This window comes from Nyctereutes procyonoides, unplaced genomic scaffold, assembly GCF_905146905.1.
Source record: "Nyctereutes procyonoides isolate TBG_1078 unplaced genomic scaffold, NYPRO_anot_genome, whole genome shotgun sequence".
Taxonomy (NCBI): Eukaryota; Metazoa; Chordata; class Mammalia; order Carnivora; family Canidae; genus Nyctereutes; species Nyctereutes procyonoides.
The window spans coordinates 1,168,965-1,187,135 of record NW_026575123.1 but is presented as its reverse complement, the minus strand read 5'-3'; the positions used below and the strand labels follow the sequence as shown (position 1 = coordinate 1,187,135).

Here is an 18,171-nt window from a genome sequence, read left to right as displayed (position 1 = left end):
TCCCGGGGTCCTGGGATCGAGTCCCACATTGTGCACCCCACAGGGAGCCTGCTTCTCCTTCTGCCTATGCTTCTCTCTGTGTCTCTCATGAATAAATACATAAATAAATAAAATCTTAAAAGAAAAATAAAGTGAATTTCCAGGAAGGGAAAAATCTTCATTAAGTGAAATTGTGTAATTTCAGGTATAGTGGTGCTTTGATGAAGAGCTATTTGTGGAAGGGATAGGTTCCTAGTGCCCTTCACATCAGAATGTAGTATGTATTCCACACATTTAACTATAAAAATGGGTTTTCAAATTGTTATTGTAGCTCACATTGAAAAGAGTTATAATAATAGCCAGAGAAGTCTAACTTCTGTACTAATGTAATAATATTAGTGAGGATGTTGTGTCTATTTTGTTATTAGGATAGCTTTTATATAGTTTTATAGCATATATATATATATATTTGTCAAATCTCATAAAAGTACTAAAAATCAAATAACCAAACTTAAACTCCACACCCATTTTTTTTTGTCACTGGGTTTTATATTTCAGGTAGACTAGTTGGTGATTCTCAAACATAGGAGGGGTAAATTCAGATCGTTTTTCTACCATTAATTTATTTATGCTTCCGTCCGTGTCATTTCTGATTCAATCAAGGTGGACTGTTCACTCCTCCTAGCAGTGCATGCTAGCTTCTATCTCCTAGCACAGCCTGGGAACTAGTCTAACCCTCCTTCTCCTCTCTGTCCACTTTTATTCACACTCCAAATTCTGAAGCTTTCCTTCCACCTTTATTCCTCTGTTCCATATTCTGTCACTGTCTTACACCAGTTTTTTTCCCCTAAAATATACAGAAATCCTGCAAAAAATGTGACTCAGTGACAGGAAAGAATGTGGAGGGTTTAGTTCAAGCGATACTTTTTCAATAAACCTTTACTCTGTTCTCTTAGTAACCAAATATGTAACTTCTGAAAATTTATAGTTGAATTAAATCAAATATGTAAATTCACGATCCATGGACATTTGGAAGCTTTTACAGCTATTGTAAACATTTTCATGTTTACATGAAACTTTACAGAAACTCTCAGGAAGTATGAAACATAACAGCTTGCTTTGTTGTCGTTTCCACATTCTCTAGGTCTTGGGTAATTGGTTGAGTTATAAAAAATAATCCCATTTATTCTGCAAATCACCAGAAATATACCAGGCTTACTTGATTCATGAATGCTTAAAACTATATGTTTAATACCAGATATAGGTAAAGCTGAAACCTAAGCCTTAGATGAGATTCTTCCTATAGTTCAGCCTCTGGACTTTCTTCTCTTTGTTTTTTCCCCTTTTAATGATTACAGTGCATCATTGGTTTTTGGATCTTTGATAACACTAGGCACAGGTTGAGGTTCTTATGTCCAGATCTATGTTCCATAAAAAATATATTTGCTCTTATTTGTATCTTCCAAACATGGCTTGGAGTTGTTAGGAAATATGCTGGGTGAATACTGAGTCTCTCAGGGTCAAAGCAGCCCCTCATAACATTAGTCTTCATTCTATTTTCTTCTTCTACACATTCTATAAATACAAGCTGAATTACTCAGCAAAAATTAAGCAGAGAACTGCAGGAAAAAGAGATAAAGATTACCAACTATTCTTTTTCCTTTTCTAAAACCCAGAAGCTTTGCTAGACATCATTTTTTAAAAAGAAAGCTTTACCCCCAGTGGGGGCTCAAACTCACAACCTCAAGATCAAGACTTGCATACTCTACCAACTAAGCCAGCCTGGTTTCCCTTTGTTAGTTATCCCCCTACGAAGTCTGTAAACACCCTACAAAGTCTGTCATTGGTATGTCATTTCTGTTTGTATATTTTGTTGCCCCTCTTTTCTTGGCTTAGTAAAGTATAACTAAAAAAGTCCTTTATTGAAAATATTCTGATGAGTTTGAATTTGGAATAAAAAATCTTTGTTTAATATTTTAGAGATTAATAGGCTTTTTTACATAAGTTATCTCTTTAATTTTAAAGCAAATATTCTATTAATTTAACTATTTCAGACACTGAAATTGGCATTGAATATTCATGGAGAAAGTCATGGTACTAGTCTTTATGGAGCAGTCTTAGATTTTAGCTATCTAATCTTTTTTTATTTAGTGTTTAATTTCCCTAACCCCACCATATGCCAGCCTACATTCCTGTCTCTTTCTTTTTCTTTCTTTCTTTCTTTCTTTCTTTCTTTCTTTCTTTCTTTCTTTCTTTCTTTCTTCCTTCTTTCTTTCTTTCTTCTTTCTTTCTTTCTTTCTTTCTTTCTTTCTTTCTTTCTTTCTTTCTTTATTTCTTTCTTCTTTCTTTCTTCTTTCCTTTTCTTCTTTCTTTCTTTTTCTTTCTTTCTTCTTTTTCTTTCTTTCATCTTTCTCTTTCTTCTTTCTTTTTCTTCTTTCTTTCTTTCTTGTTTCAGAGAGAGGGAGCCTTGAACAGAAGTAGGGCAAGGAGGAGGGAGGGGGTAGAAAGGGAGGGAGAAGGAGCAAGAATCCCAAGCAGACTCTGCCCTGAGTGCAAAGCCTAATGCAGGGCTCAATATCATGACCCTGAGATCATGACCTGAGCCAAATCAAGAGGCCAATGCTTAATCAACTGAGCGACCCAGGTGCCTCTCCTGTCTCTTTTACTTGTTTCACTCTTTTCCATTACCTCTCTCTCTCTCTCTCTGTCACACACACACACACACACACACACACACACACACACACACAGAGGTATTTTTGTCATGTATCCCCAAAGAATGTATTCTATGCTTTAAAATAGTGGCTGGCATACAGTTACCATCCAGTACATATTTGGCAAATGAATGAACATATGTACAAAGTGCATTGCCATCCTGATAATACACAGGTAGAAAGAGAATGTTAAGGAATGTGGGGACATTTCTATGATCATATTTCTTGTAAAAAGCAGTACCATATACCTAGTTTCCAAGTTCTTTCCACTACATTATAAAGTCTTTCAAATATAAGTATTGCCCAGACTCCATTATCTATGTTTATAGCTGAAGAATGAGTAAAAGATACTAGAATCACAATGACAATGTATAGACTCAATGAGAAATTAGTGGAATTCATAATATTGTGGTAAGATTGTTCAATATATAATGAGGACTAGTGGATGTACAAAAGAGAAAGACCAAAGAAAAATGATGTTGACTATTATGAATGCTATGATATGTCTCTAAACTGAAAAAAATATATAAAGGAAGGGAGAATTTTGCAGCTGGTGATAATCTTTTTCAATTTTTTGTTTGTTTCAGAGACAGAATTTGATGATTCATCAGTTGCATACAACACCCAGTGCTCATTATGTCACGTACTCTCCTTAGGGCCTATCATTCAGTTACCCCATCCCCCCACCCACCTCCCCTCCAGTAACCCTCTGTTTCCTAGAGTTAAGAGTTTCAGCCTTTTAAGGCACATGACCTTTATACTAACCCTTAGGTGCATTTATCAGTGATGTCCTATTGCCTCTCAGTCCTCTGCATTAAAATTGTTAGTTCACATTTGACTTACTAGCCTTCTACATACATACCAAGTACTGTTTATCTTTGAAAAAAGCTAGAATTTCCTGTCAGGAAAAAAAAGCAAAATTAATATTTTCTCTTTCATTTTCAGAAAGCTTAAACATATGGGCTGAAAAGTGGAATGTTTTACTAAAAGTTAATGAGCTAGGGGCCCCCTAGGTGGCTCAGTCAGTGAAGTGTCTGCCTTCAGCTAAGGTCGTGATCTCAAGGTCCTAGGATCAAGCCCCACATTGGGCTCTCTGCTCAGCAGGGAATCTGCTTCTCCTTTTCCATTTGTTATCTCTCTGGCTCTCACTCTCTCTCAAGTAAATAAATAAAACCTAAAAGAAAAAAAAAGTTAATGAGCTAAGCAATGAATAGCTATCAGATAACAACTGTGGCAGAGCATTTTGTTACAGAGTTGAAAAAAGGGAAAAATGTGCCAGATAGCATCTACCACACTGAGAAGTTTATATGCACATAATATTTGTAAAGTTAAATAGTAATCAAATGGAATATATAAGCCTTGAGTTAAGATTTGAAGGAAAGGCAAAGGTTACATAAAAAGAGAGAGGAAAGGAGTACTTTTTTATTTTATCAGGCAGGGCAAACATCCAAAGTTGTGGAAGTATGAGTGAGTATGGTGCAATCAAGGAAAGCAAAGTGATCAAGTATAGTGAACTGAGGATTCATGTCACAATATTGGGATATAAGATACCCCGCTAAAGTCAGTATAAAACATACACTGCAGGGATCATTAATTGATCTATTATTTGAACACACATTTATTGATCACTGTGCATGTGTCTCAAGCACTATTCTATTTTCTGATATAACATGGTAAACAAAACATATAAAAGTTGTGTTCTTATTGAACTTATATTCTAGTGGAGGGTGGTGAACATAAATAGCAAAGAAACAAAGAAATAAAACAGTAAGATAATTTCAGATCATGATAAGTGTTATGAAAAAATCATATATAATAGCTCTTTATTAGTGAAACTTGGGGGAGGCCCTGGTGGTGTTCATTTCACTGGACACATAAATGTTGATCAGATATTTAAGGTAATCAACCTGCCTGTATAGCCCTTTATTTTAACCAGGATATTTGATTATCCTGATTGGATGAATATATATTTCAACATAAATTAAAAAAAAAAAAATCCCCCAAATAAATTCTATCTTGTATTTATCCTCTAGCTCCTCCTTGTGGTCATTTTTTGTTGCTCTGCTTTTATCTTTAGGGCTTTGATCCCTCTGGATTTAATCTTTATTTTCTCCATTCTTTGTTGTAAATAGTTTTGAATTAACTTCCATTCTGCCAAATCTCTATCCAATAGAGACTCCTCTTTAAAGGTTTTCTCTGAAATAGTCCTATAATACATGAGAATGGAATGATCATGGAAGAATGGAGTTAGAGTATAATTTCTTATTGTATAAACTCAGTATTACTTTTAATGTAACCCAAATCAACAATACTTCCATATATAATACCTGAATTCCTTTGCTTTCCACAATAAACAGTATTTTCAGGTGGATTTAATTCATATGAGAGCAGCATGAAAGTCAAAGCTGATTCTGAGTTCTGGGCTTAGGAACTGTGTGAAGTTTTTATTTACTAAAATGAAGAAACAGTGAAACCACTAGGAAAGAGTTGTATTTTATATTTTATTTTATTTTATATTTTATTTTATTTTTTGGATGTGTTAGATTTAAAAATCCTAAAAAATCCTATAGCATATGTAAATAATATGCCAAGTCTTCAGTCAGATATTTGGGCCTAGTGACCAAACCCTGGCATGAAGATATACATTTGGAGATCTCCTAGGTATGGCTGTCACTCCAAGCCATGGATCTGGAACATCTCATCCATAGATGAGCAGAAATGGGATAGAGGGCCAGGAACTGAACTCTGGACCACAACAGTATTTTGAAGTCAGATAAAGAGGAAACAGCAAATCTGAGGGAGGATTAGGTAATGAAACGGAAAGAAGAAGATAATGGTGTTTTGTAGAACAGTGTATTTTGGAAGACACCTGAGTGGCTCAGCAGTTGAGTGTCTGCCTTCGGCTCAGGGCGTGATCCTGGGGCTGGGGTCTCTGGATTGAGTCCCACATCAGGTTCCCCACAGGTAGCCTGCTTCTCCCTCTGCCTATATCTCTGCTTCTCTCCATGTGTGTCTCATGAATACATAAATAAAATATTAAAAAAAGAATAGTATATTTTGGAAAAGAATTTTAAGTTAAAGGAAATAATTATATCAGATCCTGTTTATAGGCTGAGTAAAATGAATCTGGAGAAAGAGCCATTGGATGTGTCAATGTGGAGGTTAATGTGATTTAGGAGAAATGTCCTAGAATTTGGTAGATGACTGCAACAAAGTGTGATATTTGCTAGTGTAATCTGATAGAATGAGCTAAGATATGATGGAAGTTTTATAGGGAGACAAGGATAAATGGAGATTTCTAAATTAATAAAATTATAAGCTAATAATAATAAAGTCTTTTAGAATCATAATAACAGTAAGTATGTAGAAAGTATGACCAATCCTTTCTCTTATAGAAATTATTAGCAACGAGGTGAGATTCCTCATCACTGTTTTACCCAAATATGATTTTGTTTTTTTTTAATTTTTTTTAATTTTTATTTATTTATGATAGAGAGAGACAGAGAGAGGCAGAGACACAGGCAGAGGGAGAAGCAGGCTCCATGCACCGGGAGCCTGATGTGGGATTCGATCCCGGGTCTCCAGGATCGCGCCCTGGGCCAAAGGCAGGCGCTAAACTGCTGCGCCACCCAGGGATCCCCCAAATATGATTTTGTATAAGATTGTAAAAGGTTAAATGTTTTCTTAGGGAACTTGAAAGTAAGAATCAGGGCAATGAAAATGAAAACTCAGTCTTTGCAAATTTGGTGAAAGTGAAAGAGAAGATAGAAAAACATCCTGTATTCTCATTTTCATAATCACATATTCAATTTAATTTTCCTCATGTTGATGGTCTCTGTGTTTACTCAGGTTATGTAGAATAGTAAATATAAACATAGATTTAATTAATTCCACATCTTTGGCAGTGGAGTTTAACTGATTATGACTCAGAGCCTCCAAACATTTTTTTGATGCATCAGTTTGGGAGAAAAAAGAATAGGAAAGAGAAAAATACATGCATAATTATGTATATAGAGATTATACATAAATGTTAGTGAAGAATTATTATTTTTACATTTTCTTTCTACAACCTATTGGATATTCGTTCACACTCCTGAAATAGGTGCAATTTATTCTGCTTTAACCAAGATAATCTTTTTTAAAAGATCATTTATTTATTTATTTACTTGGCAGAGAGAAAGAGCACAATTCATTCCATCTTGAGCAAGATAATCTTTTTTTTTTTTTTTTTTTTTTTTTTAAGATTGTTTATTATTCTGAGCAGGGAGCCAGATGAAGGCTGGATCCCAGGGTCCAAAGGCAGATGCCACTCAGGCACCCTTGACTAAGATAATCTTCATACAGAGGTGGATCTTGGGAGGCTTTGGATCAGTCCTCCAGCCATCTGAAAACAAAAACCTGCACCAAATCATCCCCAGAATAGGCATGTAATCTTCTTCTTCCCCCAAAGGAAACTTTAGGAAAGATTCATTCATTCTCTTGTTCAGGTATGGCCCTCAAATATTTTCTGAGTTCTGTTAGTTTGCTATTGCTCCATTAGCCAAATCCACAAATACAGCAGCTTAAACGACGCAAATCTATGGTTTCACAGGGCTGTGGGTTAGAGGTCTGACACGATGGGGAGGAGGGGGGGCTCAATTAAGGCTGTGGGCGGGGCTTGTGTTCCTTTCTGAGCGCTCTATAGGAGCCCGCATTCCCCTACCTTCTGGCCCACATTTCTTGGTTCTAGGCCATCTTCCTCCACCTTCAGCCAGCAAAGCTGTATCTCTCTGACCGAATCTAGGAAAGGTTTCCATTTTTAAGGATTCAATTGGGCCCATCAGATAACGCAGGATAATTTCTTCATCTCAAGGTCTGCAGTCTTTTTCACGTCTGCAAACCCCCTTGCCATGTAAACTTACCATATTGAGAGGTTCTAGGGATTAGAACACGCACAATTTTGGTGAGGGAGCTGTTATTCTGCCTTCTGCAGGTTCTCAACAACGATGAATTTTCTTATAGAAATTAGTAAATTTTGCAAGAAGTGATGCTGGGATTAGAAGTAAATGCAGTCCTTTAAGAGTCTTCACAAGAAACAATGCTGAAAGAACAGATTGAGATCTATGATATTCTGATTTTTAAAGAGAATATTTGACTTCTCTAACTTTCTCTGCAAAAAGGCTGATTGTCATTCTGTCCTAACAAAGGGGCAGTAGGGAGTGTCTTGGGTCAGTAGAGTATGTTTATAAAAGCTCCCAGCCTTGAGAAGAGCACTCTGTTCCTGGGCCTGAAGATTTTTGAAACATTAATTACATAATTTATGGTAGTGCTTTCTTCTATGATGTCTGAAGAAGTGACTTATGCGACACTCACGTTTCAGGATTCTGTTGGAGAAAGAAATAACCGCGATAGAAATTACCTAAGGAATAGAGGTAGGAGTTCAGAGACAACAAGATGTGACCTTGGGGGAATGAACAGGTGGTAAAGTTTTGGTTCCAGTGCTAGAAAGTGATATGCTGTGGAATCTCCAAAATAGAGCAGAGTTGTGGAATATGTAGTAGAATGAATGTTCCCAATTTTGGTGAGAAAACATGCGACTTCGAAGACCACTTGAAATTGTGTGATGTTGCTATATTTCCTGAAGTTCTGTGTTATTGTGAAACGTTGGATGTAGGAGAAATTGAATTGGAGCTAATAGAATTCTTTTTACAAATTAAGTCGTTGGTATTTATAATTTCTGAGATGTCAAGTGAATATTCTTTTAGTAGCCAGGTTGGAGGTTTCTAAAATAGAGAATGTAGAGGGAATTTTTCTTTTAGAGGTACAAATAGCTGAAGAGAGAAATGGGAGGATGAGAGACTCAGAATTAGACAAGAGACAGTTTCTGTATAAAAAAAAGAAACTTTTAGTGAGTGGAAATTCCTAGTATAATTAGTAGTGTTGAATCAATAATAACAATATCCATGTAGTACTTTATATGCATTATATATATTTTTATCAAAATATAATTGTGAAGTAGATGGAATAATATTAGCAAAACTGAGTCTGAAAAAAAATCAAATGATGTAATCAAATTCCTACAACTGGTAAAAGTCCAAACTCAGTGCTAGTCTTTTACCTTGTTCCTTTATACCCTATTGGAAGAAATATTGATCTCTATGGTCAGGAATCAAATTTGATATATCAGACTATATCCCTTATTTTCAAGAATCTGTTGACAGTTCAGGCTGTTTCCCCAAGTCAACTAAAATATTAGAACTACTTTCTCCTTCTCTTGGATTTATTTTTTACAAGTGTGGTTTGTGGGCTTAATTTACTCACTCAAGATTGTATATACAAAGGGAATGAGAATAGGCTTGTCATGGGTCTAATAACAGTGGTTATACATTATTCTTTGTTCATTTAAATTATAGCTGTAATCCTTGAGAGAAAAAAGTTGTGGGTGTGATGTATGTGATAGCAGCACACCTGGAGATTTGCAATCAATCTGTCTGAAATACTGGGCTAGATGCCATTAGACCCTGAATTAAGAAATATTGTAGATTAGACTGCACATTCATTTCGTCTTTCATTCTCTACTCATTTATTATCTGCTAGATGATAAATAGACTGGATAATAGATAAAAGTAGAATACACAGTAATACTTGCCTTGTGGAGGTTTGTAATCTCAAAAGCATGAGATTTCTTCTATTGTCAGGATCATCCAGAGAAGCAATTTCCACAACATCTCATACATGCATTTAGTGAATTTAAAGAAGAAGGGTGTGTGATGATGTAAAACAAAAACCTAAAAATTAGGAGCCACTCTTAAAGCAAAGGAGAATGTGGGAGGAGAAATGGAGGAGAACTGATGATGGGGCCCTTATTGCATATCATCTTAGGTATTTTCTAGATGGAACATTGAAGAAGTAAGAGAAAAATCAACAACTCATCTGTAACCACAGTTTCTCTGTTGGCTTTCTTCAGAGTATCCAGCTCCTTCCCCTATATGGCGTCAGGCTGCCCTGAGTCTGCTTACTCTTTGTCTGCTGCTGCTGATTGGGCTAGTGACCTTAGGGATTATGTGTAAGTACATTTTCATCAAACCCAAGAAAAGTGATTAGAGAACACATTTGTAAACTGTGTAAATTTGAGTTTGATTATACTATGTGATCATGTTCTCCTTCATTCTCCCAAGGCTTTAAGATAAACAAGCAGAGGACTGATTTTATTATTATGAGGATTTTGCCCTAAATCTATTGTTTTTCTTTATAAACTAGACTGGGTCATGAAGACAACTTTAATTTTTTTTTATTGGTTGGAATAAGGAGCTTCTATTCTGCATAGACACTCATCCACTTATTACCCCAATGGTAAGAAACAGGGAACCAAGAGAGGTGGACTCAAGGAAGAGCATGCTGTTTCATTCACCCTGAAGACTTAGCACAAGACTGGCTTAATTTACTCACTCAAGATTGTCCTAGTATAGAAATAGCTTGCTTGCTATAAATGAATAAGAGATACAAGCAAGGAGGAATAGTGCTTGAGATACCTTACCCTCTATACAGAAAGTTGAACCACTTCCATGTAACAATGGAAACTCCACTCCCAAGCACAGTAGCCAAAAAAGGGTATTCCCTTGGTTTAGACCCATCATTGAGACATCAGGGTTGGACAGGATAGGGAGCCCTGAACTAACAATAAATGGAAGAACGTCCTGAGAATCCATACTCTGTAGGATATTGTTAAGTATATGATGGTCAGAGTAGTGAGTTGGTGCAGTATTCCCTTTGAGGGGATGTGCAGTTAAGAAAGTTTATTTTCTGAATGATACTGGCATTTTCCATGCTACTTTCATTTATTTTACATAAGTAGGATTTCATGAATAATTAGAATTTAGACATACCAATTTGGATGTATAAATAGGGGCTAATGATGTAGAGTCTGCTTCTCCCTTTGCCCCTTCCCCCTGCTCATGCTTTCTCTTTTTTAAAAAAGATTTAATTTATTTATTTGACAGAGAAAGAGAGCATGAGTGGGGGAGGGTCAGGGAAGGGGGAGAAGCAGGCTCTTTCCTGAGTAGAGAGCCCAATGCAGGGCTCGATCCCAGGACCCTGGGATCATGACATAAGCCAGAGGCAGACACTTAACCGACTGAGTCACCCTGGTGTCCAAAATCTTAAAAAAAAAAAAAAATGAAGATACAATGATACATAGTCATTGGTTCACCATGGAAGGGTGAAGACTTTTATGAAGTGCAGTGCTTTTAGTGCAATGACTCTTACATTTACTGTGATGATGAATTACCCAAAGTGCTAATTAAAAAGGCAGATTTTGGGGTGCCTGGGTGGCTCAGTTGGTTGTGTCCAACTGTAGATTTTAGCTCAGGTCATGATCTCAGGGTTATTATACTGAGCCCCACGTCAGGCTCCATGCTTAGTGTGGAGTCTGCCTGATATTCTCTCTCTCTCTCTTTCTCCCTCTGCCCCTACCTCTGCTTACTCTCTCTTTCCAATAAATAAATATAATTTTTAAAAAGACAGATTTTATGGCTCCAGAGCCAGAAACATTCTAGTATGGCATCAAAATCTATATTTAAAACAAAACCAAATATGTGTGTGATTCAGATAAAAGTAGTCTGCACACCATATTTTGAAATACCCATTGCCTTAAAGGATTCTGTTTCTATTAAAATAACAATTACATGAACCAAATCCAAATAGATAAAAGTAAAATATTTCCACTAAAAGAATGGCAAAATGCCTGGCACTGCCTTAGGTTAAATGTCAAAGATATATGATTATTAATTCATTATTTTAATACAAGTATAATCATATTTAAAATATTAAAAATTATAAGGATGAGCTCCAGTTTGCAGTCAAAAGGCATCTGGTGTGTTTCTCCCAATACTTCAATTATTGAGAGCTACTCATGAATATTAAACAATGTGAGAAATATTTCTGTGTAAAGAGAATTAGCTGTGGCTATAATGAGAATGGGAGGGTATACGAACTTGTCTCCTGTTATGTTTTGGAGTTTTGCAGACATCTAATGAAATTAACTCAGATTCAGAGAAATTAAGTCAACTTCAAAAAATCATCCACCACCAGCAGAATAACTTATCCCAGCAGCTGAGCAACTATAGGAGCTTTCCCACAGAGGAGAAATTTCTCAAATCACAGATTTCCAGTCTATTGAGGAGACAGGAACAAATGGCCATCAAACTCTGCCAAGAGCTGATCATTCACACTCCAGGTATTTAGTACCTACTTGCCAGTCAAATCTGCTGCCCCAGTTTGCATTGATCATGTGAGTCACCTCGTAGCATGGGAAATTGTGTTCTCCAATGACCTCTAATGATATCACACGAAATTTACAGAAGACAAGAGAATATATCAATTAATTTCATATTTTTAAAAACACAGAGGTGAATTTGGGAAGTGTCTTGGAATGTTACCAACCTGGATACTTTGGCTTCTTATTTTGTGGGCTATTTTTAGGTGACCTTAAGTTTTAAGAAGCTAAAAGTAGAGCTGGTAATTCTGATCCCAGGAGACTGAGCCCTGGAGTGAGAATTTCAATCACTGTTGTCCCAACCCAGAATTGGAAGTGATTTCATTCTCCTAAAGCAGTATGGTTCCAGAATGCTGGGTCTCAGATACCTCCTCAGGTTCAGTTATTTAGTTTTTAAAACCCTCCCAGTCACTCCAGTGTTATTTAACTTGTACTAATGGGTGTCATTTCTTTTTCAGACCACAAATGTAATCCTTGTCCTAAAATGTGGCAATGGTACCAACACAGCTGCTATTATTTCACAACAAATGAGGAGAATACCTGGACTAACAGTAGAAAACACTGCATGGACAAGAACTCTACCTTGGTGAAGATAGATAGTTTGGAGGAAAAGGTCTGGTTGAATCTCCTTCACTGGTTATAGATATTTTTTTTAAGATTTTCTTATTTATTAGAGAAAGAGAGAGAGGATGAGCAGAAGGGGCAGAGGGAGAGAAAGAACCCCAAGCAGACTCCTCACTGAGCATGGAGTAGAAGGTGGGACTCGATCTCCGGACCCTGAGAACCAAGAGTCAGATGCTTAACTGACTGTGGCACCCGGGCGCCCCATTTCCTGGTTATAAAAATTATTCCTAGCATAGAAAGTAAAATAGGTGGAATTTCAGACTCACATAGAAGGCATTCAGTGCGTTTTGAGTGAGAATTAACATCTTACAACTGCATACCTGAATGTGGCTCTCACATAACATTGTTCCTGTTGTCTCTCTCAGGATTTTCTGAAGTCACAGCCATTACCCACACTCTCTTTCTTCTGGTTGGGCTTATCATGGGATCCATCTGGAAGGAACTGGCTATGGGAGGATGGCTCTGTCCCCTCTCCATTCTTGTAAGTCTGTAACTGTTAGGGGGAGAAACAAAAGAAGCTAATAATACTAAAAATTGGAATACTAAGAAAATCAATGTTAATTGTAAGAAATATAAATCTAGATACAAAAAAAAGAGCACAACATACAAAGGAAAGAGTGCTTCAGTAAGAAATAACGAAAGCAAGAGTACCTAATTTCGTGTATGTGACAATCTCATGGCAAGACACTGAAGCTTATCAATTAGATTAAATTTACTTTTTTATTTAACAAAAAAATACCCTTACTTTGCTCAAAGTAGTATATAAATATTAGCCCTATGGTAAAAACACTGTTATATTCCTATTTTATGGATGAAACAGTTTTGATAGAGATATTAAATAACATGCCCAAGGTCACTAAACTCCAGTGGCCAAATCAGAACTTGAATGCTTTTATGACCATAAGTTTGGGCTCTTAGCTATCCTGGCTCTCCAATACTATGGTCACAAGGGTGATGTTTATCCTAAGAACATACATTAACACATTTATTTAAATTCAATAATTGTCAGCCATTTTCCAGTAGCAAGTAAGTCTGAATTGATGGATTAATTCAACAATTAGTTTTGCTACAGGGACTTACCATATATGTAGTGTATATGGCAATTATCCTTCATGACTTAAATGAACTAAATCTGCCACTTCAAAGTTTTGAAGAAATATTTAAAGTACATACAGAATATACGAAACTTTGAAGATTACAGTTTTTGTGACTAAAGTTATAAAAAAATAGATACCATCTTAAAAATACGGAAAGGAACACATAGTTTATAATATTCTCTAAGCAACTACAAACTAAATATCTTGAGGAACACAGTTCATCACAACTATATTAAAATGATTCAATTATATTTGTATTTTTAATATAATAATATAATATAATATAATATAATATAATATAATATATAGTATTTGCCTATCACATGAAATACAAGAGCATTGTCATCTTTCTGGGTGTGTTAAGTTTTTCTCCATCTCCCTTCCCATCAAGTTATTCCCCCATACACATCCCTCCTGATTTACTCAGTGCATGCTGTCAAAATTTCCTTAAATTGAGTTATAACCATTCATTTACTTCAAGGATTCTAGGCTACAGCTGTGACTCTCCAAATTTCCTGAATAACAATGATATGTCTAGACTTTTCTCCCTAGACATATTTTATCTTCACCCATTTCCCACAATTTTGTCATGGCTTTTTCTACTCACACCAATTTCTCACTCTCTAACTACCACCACTACTAGTCATATTAAATTGGTGAGTCTGGTTTCACACAAAAAATCATGGTGACAAGCATGTCCAAAGTCATAAACACACAATCAAAAATGACAGTTACTTCTTTGTAAATGGAGCAACACTGGGCATGAGATGATTAAAAACTAATCTGAGATGTTCTGCTGGACTGCAGATTTACAGAACAATTGTGCAATTGTTTCCACTTTGGGCTTTAAGAAGATGGATGCCCTCTCCCAAAGGAGTTTTCATCATCCCTCCACTCACTCCTAGTGAAAATATGGAGGAGGTGGCCCCCTGCAGCAAGGTTAGGAATCTGTGGATACTGACACCCTGAGGCTATGGGTGTCACGCTCAGGGTGGTGGGACTAAGCTTTAGAATCATGTCCCCCTCACAACCCCCCCCCCAAAAAAAAAGAATCATGTTCCCTACTGATTAAGGCTGCTTCTGGCAAGTGCATACTCCAAGAGGAAGATTTAATAGGCCCAGCCATGAAGTAAGAAAAGAATATTGCAGATCAGTTGAATAAAAAGGCACATAGGGTATTTACACCTGATAAGTGTAATTTTATAATGATTTTTTTAAAGATTTCTTTATTTATTTGAGAGAGAGAGAGAGAATCTCAAGCAGACTCCCTGCTGAGCATGGAGCCAAGGGAGTCAGACATAGGTTTGATCCCATCACCCTGAGATCATGACCTGAGCCGAAATCAAGAGTCAGATGCTTAACTGGCTAAGCCACCCAGCAGTCTATAATGACATTGACTTAAAATGAAGCATTCAGATTTGCCAGTTTTAAGAACTTTGATATGTTATGGTTATAGAAGTCTCTCAAAGTTCAGATAGATAGTCTTTGGAAACTGAGAACACTGAATTGTGATTAAATTTCAAATATGAAATTTGTAATTAATTTTAAGTGGATTAATTTTCAGATTCAGCACTAAAGAGTATGCCCAGATCAATGGATCCAAAGGTTGTGCCTATTTTCAAAAAGGAAATATTTATATTTCTCGCTGCAGTGCTGAGATATCTTGGATTTGTGAAAAGATGGCTGCGTTAGTGAAAATTGAAGATTTGGATTAATATACTTCTTCCAAATTCACCAAGATGTAAGGGACTTGTGGTTAAATTCATGTGAAGAAAGAGAAAGCTACTCTATTAGAGCCAAAAACAAATGAAAAACAATGACTGTGTATTTAAACTACCAGGCAAATAAACTTCACAGAACATTTTCCACTTCATTGTCTGATGCCTTCTGGTATGGTGTTCTGGTTATTGCTGGAGACCCTGGGGAAAAACTCTTCTATGGCTCTATTATTCTATCTCAGCATCATTTCACAGAATTCCCTTTCTCGAATAAAGGATTCTTTTCCTGTTTTGTTATTACATATGCAAAAGTGCGCAGGGGTGACATGGATATATTTAGCAGCCAGTACTGACACAAGCCACAGCACTGGAAGGGCATTCAGGAGCCCCTGCTGTGATAGTGGTCTGAGGGATTCCTGGGTAGGGGTCCTGATGACTAGAGCAGCAGCACTATGCCAAACATTTCAGAAATATCTTAACTTCTTAGCAAATGGTACCAAGTGCGTACCAAGTGTACCAAGTGTACCAGTACCAAGTGTATGTGTGTGTACCAAGTATACCAGCTTTGTAATATAGGTGAAGTATTACACCATTTAGTATTTATATCCTCATTTATTTAGATCAAGTCATGTTGAAGTTATTATTTTGGTAATCTGGATATTATTAACAGAAGTTTATAATCTTTCCATTGAAACGTTATTGCCTTGGGATTCCTGGGTGGCGCAGCGGTTTGGCGCCTGCCTTTGGCCCAGGGCGTGATCCTGGAGACCCGGGATCGAGTCCCACGTTGGGCTCCCGGTGCATGGAGCCCGGTTCTCCCTCTGCCTGTGTCTCTGCCTCTCTCTCTCTCTCTCTGTGTGACTATCATAATAAATAAATAAATAAATAAATAAATAAATAAATAAATAAATAAATGAAATGTTATTGCCTTAAAAAAAGTCCTAAAAACTGCTTGAAGATAGTAGGACCATTATATTTTATTTTAAAGAACTTTTTTTTTTAACATAGTTGGTCAGCATCCCTGAACTTAAGACGTCAAGCCTTGTAAATCTAGAGCTTGTGAGTTTTTCTGGGACAAAATTGCTGATTTAAGAATATCAATGAATGGGGATCCCTGTGTGGCGCAGCGGTTTGGCGCCTGCCTTTGGCCCAGGGCGCGATCCTGGAGACCCGGGATCGAATCCCACGTCGGGCTCCCAGTGCATGGAGCCTGCTTCTCCCTCTGCCTGTGTCTCTGGCTCTTTCTCTCTCTCTGTGACTATCATAAATAAATAAAATTAAAAAAAAAGAATATCAATGAAGGAGGTAGTTTTCTTTTGCTTCTCATATAATTTCATAGCTATGTATAGGCCAAAGGAAACAGTAAACCAACCTGCAGTACTGATTTGTTTAAATCAGAGATCTAGAATTTGGAAAAACTGGTATGATCTGAGTTCTAAGTGAGGTGCATTTCAGAATACTTTGACGCTTCTTTAAAAGAACATCGTCATATGGACATCTAGTAGCGTGTTACTCTTAAACTTTTACAATTGTGAGCTCATGGACATTTTACATATGCACTAAAAGAAACTCTAGAACAAAAGAATTAAAGTTTAATGTGAAAATTATAAGCAAAATATATTTAAGTACAAATATTAAAACCTAGATAAATATTTCATCATAGTTCAAGTGAACAGGCTTTACTAATTATCATATAGGACCAAAATACAACTTACATATACACAGATATTTTTAAAAAGCAACTTTACTCTTTCATTTCTTTAGTAGCTTACTGTCATTGTCATTCTCACAAAGATAAAATTATTCATTAAAGGTCAACAACTGTACTTGACTCCCACACATTTGGGTTTTTCTTTATTCCCATGGGAAAGATAATTTCTTCTTTATTCTTCTATTTCTAACCATAAAAAGATCTGCTATTAATAGTTAAAATATCTTTGTTGGTTATTTTGTTCCTATAAAGGGGTTACATGTTTGTTTTTTTCCCCCCTGGTATCTTTTATCTCTTCATTCTTCTCTCATGCACACTCTGGCTTTCACACTGACTAAAAGAGAACATTTCTGTCTCTGACTTCAGAGGGGCTCTGGAGTTCAATTAGATCCTACTGCTCATAGACATCTCCCTGCTTTTCTGCCACCATGATGTCATCTCTGACAGCCTTTACAATGGATGAGTAAACCTAAAGCTCTTCTTGAGGATTCACTAACCTCTTCGTCAGAGTAATTTAGCCCTCATTGCTTTCTGGTGCCTTGGTTTATGAGACATGGCATATGACCAAAATTTCTCTCTCTCTCTCTCCCCCCCCTCTTATGCAAAATACCTAGGAGATATCACATACACACACACACACACACACACACACACACTCATGTACTGTCATAATTCCTGGGGAAAGGCCATGTTTTGTACTTATTTTGGGTAACTGTCCTTCCTTCATTGAAGAGTTACATGATTTCCAAACTTGTCTTCATGTAAGATTTATACAGATAGTCCCCCATAAAAGGACAGATTCCTGGGCCACTTCTTACAGCTATAGACTCAATGACTGGAGGGCAGGACTGCAGAAACCATAAGTTTCACAAAGTCCACTGCTGATGCTTAACTCAGCCTGGGTATTTGACAATGTTTGGATAAATGACTTCAATACTGCCTTCTTTGAGTAAGTATGTTCAGAGGCAAAGGTAGTGGAACCATCCTCGAGCATTGAAGGCTCTTTCATTTCTGTCTTAAAAACATTTATATATTTTTTATTTTATTTTTTCCAGCTTCCTTGAGTTATAACTGA

General features: G+C 36.5%; 1 protein-coding gene across 2 annotated transcripts; it reads left to right on the top strand.

Moving 5' to 3' along the window:
• Positions 1-8,013: 8,013 nt before the first annotated feature.
• Positions 8,014-15,382, top strand: CLEC12B (C-type lectin domain family 12 member B). 2 transcript variants are annotated; one of them, XM_055336829.1, is made up of 6 exons: positions 8,014-8,104; positions 9,640-9,738; positions 11,689-11,907; positions 12,405-12,559; positions 12,936-13,051; positions 15,319-15,382. In XM_055336829.1, the coding sequence occupies exons 1-6, from the start codon at positions 8,014-8,016 to the stop codon at positions 15,380-15,382; spliced, it is 744 nt and encodes a 247-aa protein (XP_055192804.1). The 2 variants fall into 2 exon arrangements, with proteins under 2 accessions (XP_055192804.1, XP_055192803.1); XM_055336828.1 differs by having other exon boundaries at positions 15,232-15,382.
• Positions 15,383-18,171: the final 2,789 nt, after the last annotated feature.

What these genes read in the sequence shown, in the direction of transcription:
- CLEC12B (XM_055336828.1), top strand. Translation starts at nt 8,014, where the DNA reads ATGTCTGAAGAAGTGACTTATGCGACACTCACGTTTCAGGATTCTGTT. An exon ending in AAATTACCTAAGGAATAGAG is followed by an intron (nt 8,105 to 9,639) that starts GTAGGAGTTCAG and finishes GGCTTTCTTCAG; the next exon opens with AGTATCCAGCTCCTTCCCCT. An exon ending in GCTGATCATTCACACTCCAG is followed by an intron (nt 11,908 to 12,404) that starts GTATTTAGTACC and finishes TTTCTTTTTCAG; the next exon opens with ACCACAAATGTAATCCTTGT.